This window comes from Mus pahari, chromosome 15, assembly GCF_900095145.1.
Source record: "Mus pahari chromosome 15, PAHARI_EIJ_v1.1, whole genome shotgun sequence".
Classification (NCBI taxonomy): Eukaryota; Metazoa; Chordata; class Mammalia; order Rodentia; family Muridae; genus Mus; species Mus pahari.
Window position 1 is genome coordinate 68,792,881 of NC_034604.1, and position 15,051 is coordinate 68,807,931.

Genomic DNA, 15,051 nt, shown 5'->3' on the forward strand with positions numbered 1-15,051 from the left:
CGGCGTCAGATAGCCAGAAGCTTGGCTGCACAGACAGACCCTGGTTCCCGGCAGTACAGAGAAACATGTGGTGCAGTCCAGTGAGTTAGCAGCTCACAGCCTTTCCGTCTCAGCCCATTCTGCTCTTGATGTAGAATGTGACCACACTGGATTCTCTCACTTCTCAGGCCAAGTTCCCAGGGATTAACTTGAGCGCCCCGTCCCCTGCCTCCTTTACAGCTCACACAATTGCATCAACAGAGATTTCGGTCCTGGGTGGACACAGAGGCCTGACGCTGTGGTCCCTGCCCCTTATCGGGGCTGGAGGATGGGGGGTGGGGGTGGGGTCAGAGGAATGGGAAGAACGGTTTGTGGTAGCACATCACTAAGAGCCTTGAGATGACAAGTCTTGTTACCCAAACTGCTAACTTAGGGGACACTGTAGCCAGGGATACCTTCAGCTGGTTTGCAAGATGGTGACAGTAGAAAAGACAGAGTCCAGGTCTGAGCCTGCTCCATGGGGCCTCAGCCAAGTCACTGTGGCTCCACGGACAGCACTTTTCCCATATCTCTAGAGCACATAGACTAGACAGGCAATTCCTGATTGGGGAAGAAAGCAAGCAGATGGACAACAGAGAGGTGCTGGTTTATGTCAGGTTTCGTGGGCACAACAAGGAATGTTCGGGAAGCAAGACCCCAAATTTGTAGGCGATTAAAGCTTTGCTCCTAAAGGCTTGAGGGTGACTTGGACGTGTTCCATCAAAGTCAATGAAGGGGACACATGTGGAAGGTGGTAAGGGAACCAGGTCCAAAGACAGCCACTATACATCTACCCCACCTCTTGTGTATACGTGCACACACACAGACACACACACACAGACACACACAGACACACACACAGACACACACAGACACACAGACACACAGACACACAGACACACACACACACACACACACACAAAGGACAGCACTCAAATGCCAGTGCAGAAGGACCAGGCATGTTCAATACTTGCAACAGAGGTAGCTTTGAGACTGGAGAACGGCAGAGCAGGGATGACCAAAGCAGAGGGACAGAGCTGGAGTGAGAAAAAGGACCACTCACTCCTTTTACTTCGGACCTTCTGGTCTCTCTGCCCATCTCTCTTTGCTCCTTTTCCACTCAAAGGGCAGAGAGAGGTGGAGACAGGCTGAAGCACATGGCCAAGGTATTCATTCCTCCTAGGCCAGCCCTCCCAGTTACTATCTGCTGACTGGGCATGTGACTGAGGCTTTAAGTGGGTTGTGTTAGCTGAGTCTACCCCAGGCTGAGCCACCTCACAAGCCACTCCTGGATGGTTATCTGTCGGGACTCCTCTGAAACAGCCGGACCCCACTATTGTGCCTGGTTCCCAGGTGTACCCCAACACCATCCCACCCTACAATATGCCTCCTTGAATAAGGAAGCCCTCTTTAACTGCACCCTGGTCCGTATCTCTCCTAGTAGCATCAGACTCAAACCACGGAGGGCTGAGCAAGAAATGGAGATCAGATAGCCTGGGTCTACTTAAAGCAGGTGAGCACAGGACTGGCAGGGAGAGAGTGGGTGCCAAATGTCTTCTTCCTGACTTTGAGAATCTCCACTTGCCTTGGCCACTCTGAGAGGAGCATGATAATATCTCAGTGTGGGTTTAGAGGGGTCATTCTCCTAACGGCTAGCAATGCTGACATGCCACAAAAGATTCTGAAGAAACAGAGCTCTATACTTTAAAAAGGTAAGCCGTGTTTAAACGGCTCTTTGAACTTGTAAGAAATATACATTGGCATGGGCTTGTGAGAAATAATACAGACTCCGGCGTCCCTCCATGGAGAAATGCATAAAAATATAACTCGGTGTCACCTTCAGGATACTGACACTGATTCAGCCAGGAAAGATCACTACAGGGGTCCCTCTGTGGCCCCCTCTGTGGCCCTCTCTGTGGTCCCCTCTGTGGCTCCCTCTGTGGCCCCTCTGTGGCTCCTTCTGTGGCCCCCTCAGATCCTATCCTGCTTCCACTTCCTCTCCAACACCTAACAATGACCTCACGTCCATAACATTACAGACATGGAATCACGGAGTGGGCAGCCGTAGGGGACTAGGTTTTTCCCACACAGCATGATCTGGAGAGTCACCCAGGGCGTTGTTGTAGCCACAGGCCACTTACCACTGACTGTTCGCCCACTGAAGAACAACAGTTGGGTTGTCTCTTAGGGTTACTTTTGCTGTGATGAAACAAAAGTTGGGAGAGGAAAGGGCTTATTCAGGATACACAACCACAACAGTTCACCATTAAAGGAAGCCAGGGCAGGAACTCAAGCTGGGCAGGAACTTGGGGGCAGCAGCTGAAGTAGAGGCCATGGGAGAACACTGCTAACTGGTTTGATCAGCCTGTTGTCTTGTAGAACACAGGACCAACAGCCCAGGGATGGAACCATCCACAATGGGGTAGACCCTTGCTCATCAGTCACTAATTAAGAAAATGCCTTACTGCCAGATCTTATGGAGGCATCTTCTCAATCGAGGCTCGCTCCTTTCAGATGACTCTAGCTTGTGTCAAGTTGACATAAGACTAGACAACACAGGGTGCTCTCAGTTTCCCACTCCGATAAAGCTGCCACCAACTTGAGGGCAGGTTTCAGTGTAAATATAAGCCTTCATTTTTCTGGGACAATCACCCAGGAATGCACGGGCTAGATCACAGGGTTCTTGAAGGCTTCATTTTCTTTCTTTTAATGGAACTGACAAATGTGTGGAGTGGCTGTGTTATATATCCCCCACCTGTGCATTCTTGCCAGCTGTTAGAGCACAGTAATGTCTCACGGGTTGGTTTGCATTTCTCGGAGGGCTAGTGGCGGGGAGGGTCTTCTGTGCACTCAGTTTCTGTCTGCAGTCTCTCAATGGAAACGTCTCTTTGCATATTTCAAGCCTTTCTCATGGGATAACTAATGAATTCTGGGAGTTCATTCTCCACCCTATAAGTCCTTTGTCAGACGTGGGCTGTGCACACACTCTCTCTGCCTGGGGTTCACCCCTTCAGCCTCTTTGTGTAGCCTTTTCCAGGGCACACATTTAATTTTGATGAAGGTTAACTGAGCATCTCAGGGTGGGCATTAATCACTGATCTTTGTCACTGTTCAGCATCTCCTGGTTCCTGCTATGACAAATGGCTTCTGATGGAAATTAGGATGCCTTCCTGTTATGAGACGGAATTCTACTTCAAACTTCATGTCAGCTAGCTTGCTGAGACACCAGCTCTATGAGGGAGAGGGGTCAACAGATGGGAAACCAAGCATTTAAGCAAAGGCATGACAAAGGGTATTTTTCGGGAATGAGAGCTTCGTATTCATAGGCTGTGCTGTGTACAGCTCACAGTCAAATGGATGGTGTCCCTGGTCTGTGGCATGAGCCACCAAAGCAAGATCCTCTGAGCTCTTTTCTCCAAGTGCTGATGGGTAAAAGTAGTAGCTATGAAGCTAGGCATGGCGGCACATGTCTATGATCCCAGCACTTAGAAGGCTGAGGCAGGAGGATCATGAGTTTTAGACCAGCCTGGTTCTACAGTGACATCCCAACTTGGAAGAAGGCAACTGCACCCTCCAGCTAGGTTCCAGTGGGCTGTTTGAAGTTACTAAGATTTGGGGTTGCTTGTTACACAGCATCATCTTGTCTGTACTGACTGACACAAGGCACTGACTTCACCCATATAGAACAACAGAGAAAAACCCAAAGTATTTGTTGACAAGATTGGACAACAGTTCCAACATCTCAGCCTAGCAGATACCTCTGTGTGTACCATGATCAGCCCCTCTAGCTAGTACTACCCAGCATGAGCCATCTTTGTTAGCGGTGCTTGCTCCTACTACCCCAGCACTCCAATACAATGTCCAACTTCGTTTTTGCTAATCTTCTCTTCTTCACTTCCCCCCCTTTCCATCTACTGGAGCACTTTACATGTTCCCAAAGGAAGGGATCGATTCTCATGTCCTTCCCGGAGACCGATAGGGCCATTCTTTAGAATGAATGACTATAGTCTGTTAGGGGCGCCTCAGGTACACATCTTGAGTCCACTCTGGATTAATGACTCCTTACAAGCAGGCAATGACACAGAAGGCTCCGGCAGCTATACGCTGGCCAAGCATACAGTATCGCTCAGTAAGTACCAACTCCACGGAGAACAAGATATGAACTTGGTGAGGATTTCTCCCTACTACATAGACACCTTTAAGGACCAGGTGCTTTTACTAAGGTATCACGTGTACTGACAATTCCTTACCTGTCAACAAACCACATTCTGCCATTGCTGGATATAAGCCAGATGAGGTCTCGTCTGCCTTTGTCAGGGCCTGGGGACTGGAGTGTTTGATGTCCTCCTAGATGCCATCTGCCATCCTTTGAGTCTGTCAGGGTTGCACCAGCTTGCAGGCTGGCACAGAAACCCAGACCTATGCCAATGTCTTATTGGTGATAGAGGTGAATAGAACAGTGTTACCCCAGCATCACCTCAGGGCAAGGCTCTTTCCCTCTCATATCAGGATGTTCCACACCACACCCATCATTCCAGAAAAAGTGGGACTACGGGACATCAGCCATAGCCTGACATTTCTCACACTCCCCCAGATTTCCCAGGGCTTCAGGAACTGTCATCCATCTGATAAGAAGGTGTGCCGACCAGGTTCCCAGCAATGATGCCATTGTCGTGAGAGCCCACTGTCAGGGGCCACCAAAGCCTCAGGAAGTCTTTCTCAAGGCCTAGGCAGAAGCTCTGCTGCTCTTTTTTATACTCCTGTTCCCTTTCCTTGGCACATGAGAGCTGATGTAGCAGACCCGTCCAGGTTGCATATGAACAAGGTCTCTGAATGCATTGCCCCTATTCTCTCTTGTCAGGAGCTGTCCTCTCAGCTGTCACCATGTGTTTCCCCGCTGCAGTGACAGCCAGGACATGTCCCAACATCTTCACTGAATGACTAGTGGTAGTGGCCTCTTGGAAAGAGGAGGCAGGGTGACAAACTGCCAGATATGGTTGAATCCCGGTTTCTGGCACTTGGGTGGCTCTTTTTTTTTTTTTTCTTATCTGGACTCCCTTCCTCACACTTCATGGGATGCAGGCTATCCTTACTTGCCTGAAAACATCTAGTGAGAGCAAGGTATTGTTTGGAATGAGTTGAACAAACCAAAGAATGAGAGTGTTGCCTGCTGTAGGGAAATAACCACCTCACTGTGTGGCTGAGCCCCATGGGCGCCACCCATCCCTAGGCTTCTTGTTCAGGGTCAGGCAATGCCATGCTTGCCTGGGCAAGCCCACCCTCCCTGCCCCATCCTCACCTGCTCCTGATGACCTCTGCCTTCTTGGTACCAGTGGTCCAGGTGTGGCAGTCAGAGGAGGAGCAGCTTGCTCTTAGCAGTAACTGTCAACTGGATGTTTAGAGCAACCCTGGTGACCCTAACTCCAGAAAGCTCGGACTCTGTGAGGTCTAAGGAAAGGGGATCTCTGGGAATGCCTGCAGAGCTGAGTCTTGGCCAGTTCCAGGCAGGGTCAGCACTGCTACTAAGTCCAGTGCATGCAAGGCCCCATGCCAGGGGCTTGGGACATGAGAGCCAGTGGCACATCTTTTCTTAGGGTTGCTTGGCTGAGGGGGCAGGTGGGGTACAAGGAACAGCTTGACGGTGACATGAGTTAGTGTGAGGGTGTTTGCCTACATAGTAAGCACAGTAAGGAAGAATTCGGGTGTGCTAATGCAGGGTGGATACCCATGCCTAGCTGATACTCCCCTCTCCACCAAAGCTCCAAGACCAGGCAGGGCAGCCACAGGCCAGCTACCTGGGGCTTTCTTGTGATGGGCTCTAACCCCTCCCTAGAGGTCTTCTGTTGTGGGTTGGTCTGTTGCTATTTATTATAATGCTCAAGTCTGTACCAGAAGGTCTACCTCACAGCTGGGAAGGTAGCCAGGCCAAGGGGAAAGTAGATTAGGGGTTACCCTCCCCCCCCCCCGGCACTCCCCAGTAATTGTCAAAGCCAAATAAAATAACTACAGTCTGAGTCTCGTTCATTTGTAAGCTGGTTGGGGATAAGTTTAAACTGGTTGTACTATATAGTCTTCTCATGATGGCGGCTCCAAGAGGAGATAGCACGGGTCATGGAAGAAAGCCATGCCCAAGAATAGCAAACCAAGCAGAGAGGAGGCTGGAGCCAACCTGACCTTGCAGAACAGCTCGACCGCTCTAAATACCTGGGCCAGGGAAAGGAAGACAGTGACTTCCATCCTGTGCCTTTGCCCTGGGTCACCGGTCCCCCAAGTCTACACTATGCCTTCTGCCACCAGCACAAGGTGCTGGCAGACACTCTTGTCTCACCACGCAGGGCCATCCCCAGCCTCTAGAGCGACAGGATGAGAGGGCAAAGGCAGAGAGAGGAGCCCCAGGAAAGGCGGTAAACGTAAGAGAATGAAGGACCCTACCCTGGAAAATTCCAGAACTAGATATCTACTGACCAAGAAACATGCTGTTCTTATTGTCTAGCTCCCCACCCCTGCTTGGAGCCACATCTAAGCCTACCTCTGCGAGAAGAGCCTGGGATGACAGCAGACACTGGAGACGGAGCCACTGAGCTGCGAAGCTTAGGCCGAGGTGAATGCCTCAGTCAGCAGAAGTACGTGAGCTGCACCAGGGCGGTAGAAGCATAGACAAGAGACTTGGGGGCAAAGTGCACAGTCTAGCTCGGACAAGGCCTCCTTCTTTGTGTGCTCAGTTTACCCCTCGGCCAATGGGACAGAAGTGCCAAAAAAAAAAAAAAAAAAAAAAAAGACACCCAGGGGCCATTCAGGATCCTCTGTTTTCCATCTGATGAGGAAGAATTTGGCCACTAAGTTTATAGCAAAAGAGAAACCAGGATCTAGGCTTCTGCCACAGAGCTGTATCTCCACAGAATAATATGCAGGAGCGGAAAGGTCATAATCAAATCAAACACTCTGTACAATCAACATAAATATTGTAAAAATAATCTGCTGATTGGTTTCATGTCAACCCGACACCACCTAGAGTCATTTGGGAGGAGGGACTCCTCTTAATTGTCTTCCTAAGATTAGCCTATAGGCAAGTCTGTTGGGCATTTTCTTGATTAATGATTGAGGGGGGCAGCCTACTGTGGGTCATGTAACCCTGAGTTGTGTCAGACAGAAGGCTGAGTGAGCCAATGAGCAGTGTCCCTCTACCATCTCTGCTTTGGTTCCTGCCTCCAGGTTCCTGCCCTGCTTGAGTTCCTGCCCAGACTTCCCTCAGTGATGGTCTGTGTATGGAAATGTAAGATGAAGTAAACCCCTTCCTGCCCAAGTTGCTTTTAGTCATGGTGTTTATCATAGCGATAGAAACCCCAACTGAGGCAGAAACAATGACCCAAATGTTACGAGAGGGAACCATGAAGATCGCTGTCTCCCCCCACAGCTTGGGGGACACTGAGCATCTTCTTTTGGAACAGACTAGAGACGGGGCGCGTTGTTTTGCGTTTTATCTTCTCAGTGCTGGGGTAGAAGCTGCCCATGCTAAGCAGATGCTCCATCACTGAGCTGCATCCCCAGCAATGGGTTACTTCTAAGTAGCACAAGGAACTGAGGTGGAACCAAGCCAGTGAGCTGGGCAGCGTGTCCCTGAAACAACTACAGGGTAAGGAGCTATGGAGTCTGAGGTGGGGCATGGTTGGGGCAAGCGGTTTCTTCAGCTCCTAACCTCATGGTTTTTCACAGGCAGGGACAAGGTATCATTGAGACCAGCTGGGAAGGTAGGACACCCAGGTGACCAGGACACCCAGGTGACCAGGACACCCACGTGACCAGGACACCCAGGTGACCCGGATTGTTCTCCAGGAGTAACTTACTCCATTCCCTCTAGGCCACACAGCCCTACGGGACCTCTGGGTGGGTCACAAATGCTTGCAGTCTCAATTCCCAGGGCAGGAGAGAGCCCCAAATGCCGGGAAGGTTCTGGACTGGGGACACCAGACCTCTAAGCTCCTCCACAGGCTCTGCTGACCCAGCCCTTCCACAGACCCAGAAAAAGGATCTTCAAAGTACACCATCAGGTCCCCAAATCCCAAGAAACCCAGAGCTTGTGGGCCCACAAGGCCAGTAGCCAAACTCTAGTTTGTTCACCTGATGCCACATAGTATCCCGAAAGGATAAGTCACCACATAAGGTGATCGGACCACCCTCCTCTCAGCCGCCATCTAGGTTTTGCCAAACATGCATCATTCCACAAAAGGCCACTTCAGAGCCCTTGTGTTGTGGTGGGGGGACTCCAAGGTGGCAAGGGAACTCAGGGAGGCTTCCTAGAGGCCCCTACCTTCCTGCACCCATCTTTCTACTTATTCCTAATCACCATCCTTTAGGGAGGTCACCCAAGGGTCAGCCCAGAGTCCCAGAAAAGCAGAACATGTGACAGCTCGCAGATGGGGCACAGAGCTGGTTCCCTACCTGCTGTGGCGGGGCTCGGCCTCTGGAGAAGGAACAGCTACCATCCAGCTGCTCTCTGCAGTCAGCTGTCCACTGCAGGCAGAAAGGAGGGGTTAGTGACAGCAGCACACGAGCTCACCCTCACTCTGCCTGCCTCCCCGCAGACCCATTAGGAAATCCGACTTGGCATGTCGATGGCAAACCCACCACTATGACCCGTAGGTTCAAGGTGGTCCCTGGGTATATGCCTGGGGAAGCCAAGTTCACAAAATGATGATGTTCCAACTACATCCTAAAGTCAACCAAACATGATGGTGAGTTATTCTAGACAACCAGTATCACCTCTGATCATCTGGCCAGGATCCAGCCATGCTGGCTGCCCATCATGTTAAGGAACGGGGCTAGATCCAGGAGGCAGAAAGTGTGTGTAGCTTTTGAAGACCCAGCTTGGGAAGACTATATAGATTCGGCATCATGGAAAAACTGCAGACAGCTCTCAGGAGACTAGTGCAAGCTAAGGAATGTCCCAACATGTTGCTGACTACCTCTTACACAAGAGTCCCCAAAGTCTGTGATATGGAGGACCCTGGGACTCATTCTCCATTGGTGATATAGAGTCTGGGGGGTCTAGGGCCAAGGATCAGCATTTTGACAAACCCTCCACGAGCTGTGCTGGACACCACTGAAATGCTTGTGTTCTCTCCCATGCTGGAATCTATCATTAGGTCACAGCAATGCTGGGCGACTCTGTGAAGTTGTCCAGGACTATTGTCACTGCACACACATACTAAAGAAGGAAGACAGCCCTCTGCTGAGTGTGATCCAGCTATGGGGTGGTGTTAGACATTAGTCAGCCTCTCCAATTCCGCCTCACACTGACCTTAGCCTCTACTCTAAGTGGCATGCAAAGTAGAAAGAGTGTAGCCTCAGTTAAAGCTGAGTGGGAGGGCTGCAGACCCAAGCAGGCACACTGGCTAAGGACAGTAGGGTGCAGGGGGAAAGACCTTCCACTCTATGCCAAGTTTGAGTATACTCCAAGGGAACAAAATGAACAGCACAAAGATTAGCCATAGACCCGATGGTACTTCCTAGAAGTCAGATTTTTAAAAAATTAAGTTACACAATGTATGTCACATAACATGATGCATCCAAAATATTATTACTTAAATAGATAATAAAATAAAAAAAGGTTGGACCAATGCTTGTAATCCCATCATGAGGGAGGCTGAGGCAGGAGGATCCTGAGTTTGAGCTATATAGTAAAAGAAACAAAACAGACATTAATTAGCTCTTTGACATCTGTGCTGGTTGGTTGTGTCAACCAGACACAAACCTAGACATATCTGGGGAGACGGAATCTCAACTGAGGAATTGCCTCCACTAGACTGGCCAGTAGGCAAGAAGTCTTTGGGGTATTTTTCTGGTTAGTGTTGGATGTGGATGGGCCAAGGTCACTGGGAACAAGTGTGACCGACAGGCAGGTAGGTCTGGGTTGTAAGAAAGCAAGCTGAGCAGGCTATGCATAGATAGAAGCTGGTAGCAGCTTTCTTCCATGGCTGATCCAATAAGAGGTGTTGGATTTCAAAACAAAGAGTGCTGCGCAGAGAATGTTGTCTTAGGGTTTCTGTCACTGTGACAAGACACCTTTTGGCTAACACTTTCACATTACGGTCATCAAAGAGAGGTCGGGCCAGGAACTCAAAGCAGAAGCCTAGGGTCAGATGCAGACCTGGCCCAGTAAGTAGTGGGTCAGGGCCAGGTCCCATGTTTTTTAGTATTGGTTAAGTTGGAAATGAGGATGGGATCTAGAGCTTGGGGCAAAGCAGCAGAAAGTGAGTGTTCCATGTAGGGGAAGGAGAACACGACCCCGTAAAACCATCAGATCCAGTGAGTCCCACACAAGCCCAGGGCCTAGTAGGAAAGAGACAGTGGTTCTGTGTGAACATCACCCTAACACCTGAGGGAGCTACCAAGCATGAATAATCACCTGATCACCCTGGGCTTGAGGGACTTCTACTTGAATGGTCCAGCTGTGCAGAAGCCTGGAGTGTCATTCTACAAGGCTGCCTGTTCACAGGGACACATGCCCTGATCCTCAAAGTCCTAGGGGACTCCCTTCCAAAACTCCTTCAGCCAATGGCTGGGTGCCAACCATAACATATTCTTTCCTCTCCTGTAATACCATGCTTCCTTTTGTCCCTCCGAGATGCTGCCTGGAAAGCTCTGGTAGACACCCCCAAACCTAGCTAAATCTGTTGGGGGTGACTCTGAAGCAGAGGAGGCCCCCTCCTCTCAAACACTCAGTCAGTCACAAGCCTAAAATCTTGCTCATCGATCATCTATCCTTCAGGGCAAAGGGGCCCATATCTTGTACCTCCCGACTATGAAGGCTGTCTAGAGGCTTGGGGTGGCATCCTCCTGGCAAAGGGCATCCAGAAAAAGAGCCAGGTCATGTGTTGGCAATGGTACACGTGGGAATAATGCACATACGTATGCAACTGTGACTTTATACCTTCCACATATTGCAATTTATATCTTAATTTTAAAGTGTGGAATGAATAGGACACAGGGTTAAAGACTTGACAAACATTTGGAATGTAAATGTTTATTCTGAACTCAAAATGTTTATCCCATCACTCCCTGTTCTTTACTGTGCATTAAAAGATATCACACAATTCCAACAGTTATAGTCAGTTACCAGTCATTTGCATCCCGTGATGTGCAATGCCCTTTTAGCAAAGTTTGGGAAGGAGGGGGTTGTCCACATGGCAGTGAGCACTGGGAGGAAGAGGAGAAGGAAGAGGAGGGAAAGGAGGAGCAGGAGAATCAGGAGGAGTAGGAGGAGCAGGAGGAGCAGGGGGAGCAGGGGAGCAGGGGGAACAGGGGGAGCAGGAGGAGCAGGGGGAGCAGGGGGAGCAGGAGGAGCAGGGGGAGCAGGGGGAGCAGGGGGAGCAGGGGGAGCAGGGGGAGCAGGGGGAGCAGGAGGAGCAGGGGGAGCAGCGGGAGCAGGAGGGTCAGGGTCCCAGTATTAACTACTCTCCTCTTCACTCCCACCACTGCTGACAGAGCAACTTGGAGAGGAAGGGTCTGTTCTATCTCAGCTTTAGGGTGTGCAGTTCATCCCCGTGGAGTTGAGCATGAGTTGAGCATGGGAGCCAATGCTGGGACTCTTCCCATCTCAGAGGACCAGGAAGCAGAGGGTGGGCAGGAAGTGAGGTCAGGCTACTAAATCTCCAGGCCAGCTCAATGAAACACAAGAACAATGAGACTCTCTGAGTAGAATCAGGGCTTCTGCTAAACCTGTCAACCCATTAACATTTGGTTCTCAAGCCCCCTAGATGCTTTTATTTTCTTCATTTGGCATGTTTGGAGCCTGGGGCATCATAGGATTAAGCAACTTGTCCAGGAACATATCATCAAAAAAGTGGCAGCACAAGCCAAGGGCCATTAGCTCTAAGACAGTCAGACAGACAGACAGACATATATATATATATATATATATATATATATATATATATATATATACACATACATACACAGACAGACGGACAAACTGATAGATAAAGTGGCTGATTCTAAATGTGATGTACGGCTTTGGTTTCAGTGTTCTAACCAGCTTTGGTTTTTCTGTTGTTTCTTTTGCTATTCTTATGGTTTGGATATGAAGTGTCTTCCTCCCAGCTCTGCTCATTTGCTGAGAGGTGAGTGGTTTCTGGAGCCCTGACCTGATGGATAATTAATTGCCTGGTAGAGTCACACTAGAATGGTATTACTGGGAGGTGTGATCTGTTAGAGGAAGTAACTCCCTACTCTCCTGTGGTGATGCCTTCTGCTGGGGTGCTCTCTCCCTCACTCCAGGCCCAGAAGCATGGAGTCAAGTGCATGGAATAGGGCTCTGGAAGCACAAGTCATACAGACTTCCCATCTTCCAGCTTCTTAGATCCTGCATTGTGCCACAGAGATGAAAGAGACTAACACAGCTGTACAGACCCTATTGGGAGAATTGATATGTGTGTATGGGTGTGTGTGTATGGGTGTGTCTGTTCTTCTCATTATTCTTTTAAAAGATATATATATATATATATATATATATATATATATATACACACAAGTATATATTGAGAGGCAGAGTAAATGTGCTATATTAACAACTGAGGTCATGATGTAAAAGATAGGAACTTTCAAGATTATCTCAAAATAAAAAGGGAGAGAGAGAGAGAGAGAGAGAGAGAGAGACTTTAAACTATCCACAAGTTTTATGAAAGTCCATGTGCTGGGACACTCTACTGTGTTTCAAACTGACAGAGTTCTCTCTAGGCTTTTAAGGAGGCCCTGATGCCCAGTTCACTGGCCATATCTCCTCTGTGCTAGGCAACTACCAGACTGCCCTCTGCCCTCTGCCCTCTGCCTCACTGTGGTCTACACCCCAACCCCAGAGCTCAGCTTTGGTCATTCCCACTGCATGGGATACTCTTTCCTATGTAACCTCACTCTCCTGGCCTTCAGATCTTCCCTGCAAGGCCTCCTTCCAACAGCCCTGGCTTCCTTCTCCTTCTTCCTTCATACCAATGCCTGCCTTCTATTCCCCTATTTTCCATCCTTCCTACCAGAAAGCAAGAGCTGGCAAGGCACAGCTCATGGCTGGTTCTGTTTATCACATTGTTTCAGAGCCTACAACCATGCCCGAAAGGATAAATGCTACCTTGAGTTATCTTAAAACATCTGTGTGCTCCAGTTTGGCTGGTTGTGAATGCTGTTCTGATGAATATAGCCTGATCACGTGACAACGTCAGAGGCACCAAGCGTTTCCGACCACAGCATCCCAACCTCCCCTACAAAGGGCCGAGAGCCAATGAGATTGAGTCCTAATTCTCGCTCCATACCTTAACCACTTGACACCCTAGCCATTATAGCTGGGAACAAGAAGAAAGTGGGATGGGGTGAGCCTCCAGGGCCAGGAAGGGTGGTTTTACCGCTTACCAAGTCTATGGCTCAATTTCCCACATGCAGAGCAAAAGCCAAGTCCTTCTCCTAAGGATGGAGTGGGGACTGCATTTTTTTTAAATTAAAAAACTATCTTACGTGAATGAATATTTTGTGTGATTGTGTGCATGTGTACACATGATGAATGGTTCGTGCAGAAGCTGGAAGAGGGTATTGTGTCCCTTGGGGCTAGAGTTACAGTACGAGCTACCACAAGGGGACTGAACTCCAGTCCTTTGAAAGAGCAGCCAATGCTTTTAACCTCTGAGCCATCTCTTCAGCTCTAAGGAAAACTTCTAAGAAGTAACATCGGGGACTTAGAATCCATTAGAAAATAAGCATTCTTTTTTTTTTTTTTTTTTAAAGACTTCAATTTTTAACAATTTATGTGTAGAATGTGCGTCTCTGTGTATGGATGCCATATTTGTGCAAGAGAAAAGGCTGTGCAATGTTGGCAATGGGTGGGATTTTAAATGTGGTATTAGGGGAGAGCTGGGATGCCACAAACGTATATGGTTGCTCATATGCTTTTCCCGCTGTGATGAAACACTGACAAGAGCATCTCACAGGAGAGGGCCCACTCCCGTTTACAGTTCAGGAGTACAGCCTGTCATGGTGGGGAGGTCAGGTGACTGGAGCATGGAGAACAAAGAGCAGTGTACATGTGTTATTGCTTGTCTCGTTCTCTCTGCTTTGTCCAGTTTAGGATCTCTTGCCCAGGGAATGCTCCTGCCCACAATCAAGATGGGCTTCTCCGTATCTTTCATTTCCCACATCCCTCATAGGCTCGCCTAGATGCCTGTGTCTCAAGTGATTCTAGACTCAATTTGACATCAACTATTACATCATCTATCCATCTACTTATCTATCTGTCCATCCTTCCGTCCATCCATCAATCCATCCAGCCAGTCATCAACCATCCGTCTGTCTGTCTAAATCTTAATCAAATTATCTACCTATTCTTCATATGATGTGGTTTGGATACCCTCCAAAGCCTCACGGTTGAAGGCTTGGTCTCCAATGTAATCTCAAAGGTGAGGCTTTAGAGAAGTAGTCATAGGTGCTGATCAAATCAATGGATCCCTCCACACTTAAATGGACAAGCGGAAGGAAGGACCTGATTGGAGGAAATGGGGCTGTGTCTTTGAAGGATATATTCTGTCTCTAGCCTCTTCCTCTGTCTCTCTCTTCCTGCATTCTGCCAGGCGGTGTGCAGCTTTCTCTCACCATGTTCTCTGTGATGTTGTTCTGCCTCAACTATACCCAGGAATGGTGAGCCAGCTGATCATGACTAGAACATATGACAGAAAAATAAGTCTGGGCATTCTGTCACAGCGATGAAAACTGCCTAATTATCCATCTGTCTGTCTGTCTATCTATCTATCTATCTATCTATCTATCTATCTATCTATCTATCTATCTATACTGGTTAATTTTGTGTCAACTTGACACAGCTGGAGTTATCACAGAGAAAGGAGCTTTAGTTGAGGAAATGCCTACATGAGATTCAGCTGTAAGGTATTTTCTCAATTAGTGATCAAGGGGGGAGGGCCCCTTATGGGTGGTGCCATCTCTGGGCTGGTAGTCTGGGGTTCTATAAGAGAGCAGGCTGAGCAAGCCAGGTGAGGCAAG

The 15,051-nt window shown here is 48.9% G+C and overlaps 1 protein-coding gene across 5 annotated transcripts in view; it reads right to left on the bottom strand.

Annotated features, from left to right (window-relative positions):
- Ctif (cap binding complex dependent translation initiation factor) overlaps positions 1-15,051 on the bottom strand; it is a 266,258-nt gene that overhangs the window by 180,888 nt on the left and 70,319 nt on the right. For 4 of the 5 annotated variants that reach the window (XM_029546899.1, XM_021214567.2, XM_029546901.1 and 1 more), the window contains exon 3: positions 8,458-8,529. In XM_029546899.1, the coding sequence (XP_029402759.1) occupies positions 8,458-8,529 (72 nt within the window). Of the gene's footprint in view, positions 1-2,159; positions 2,218-4,268; positions 4,349-8,457; positions 8,530-15,051 lie in introns of those variants that run through there. The other variant, XM_029546902.1, reaches the window with a different exon arrangement.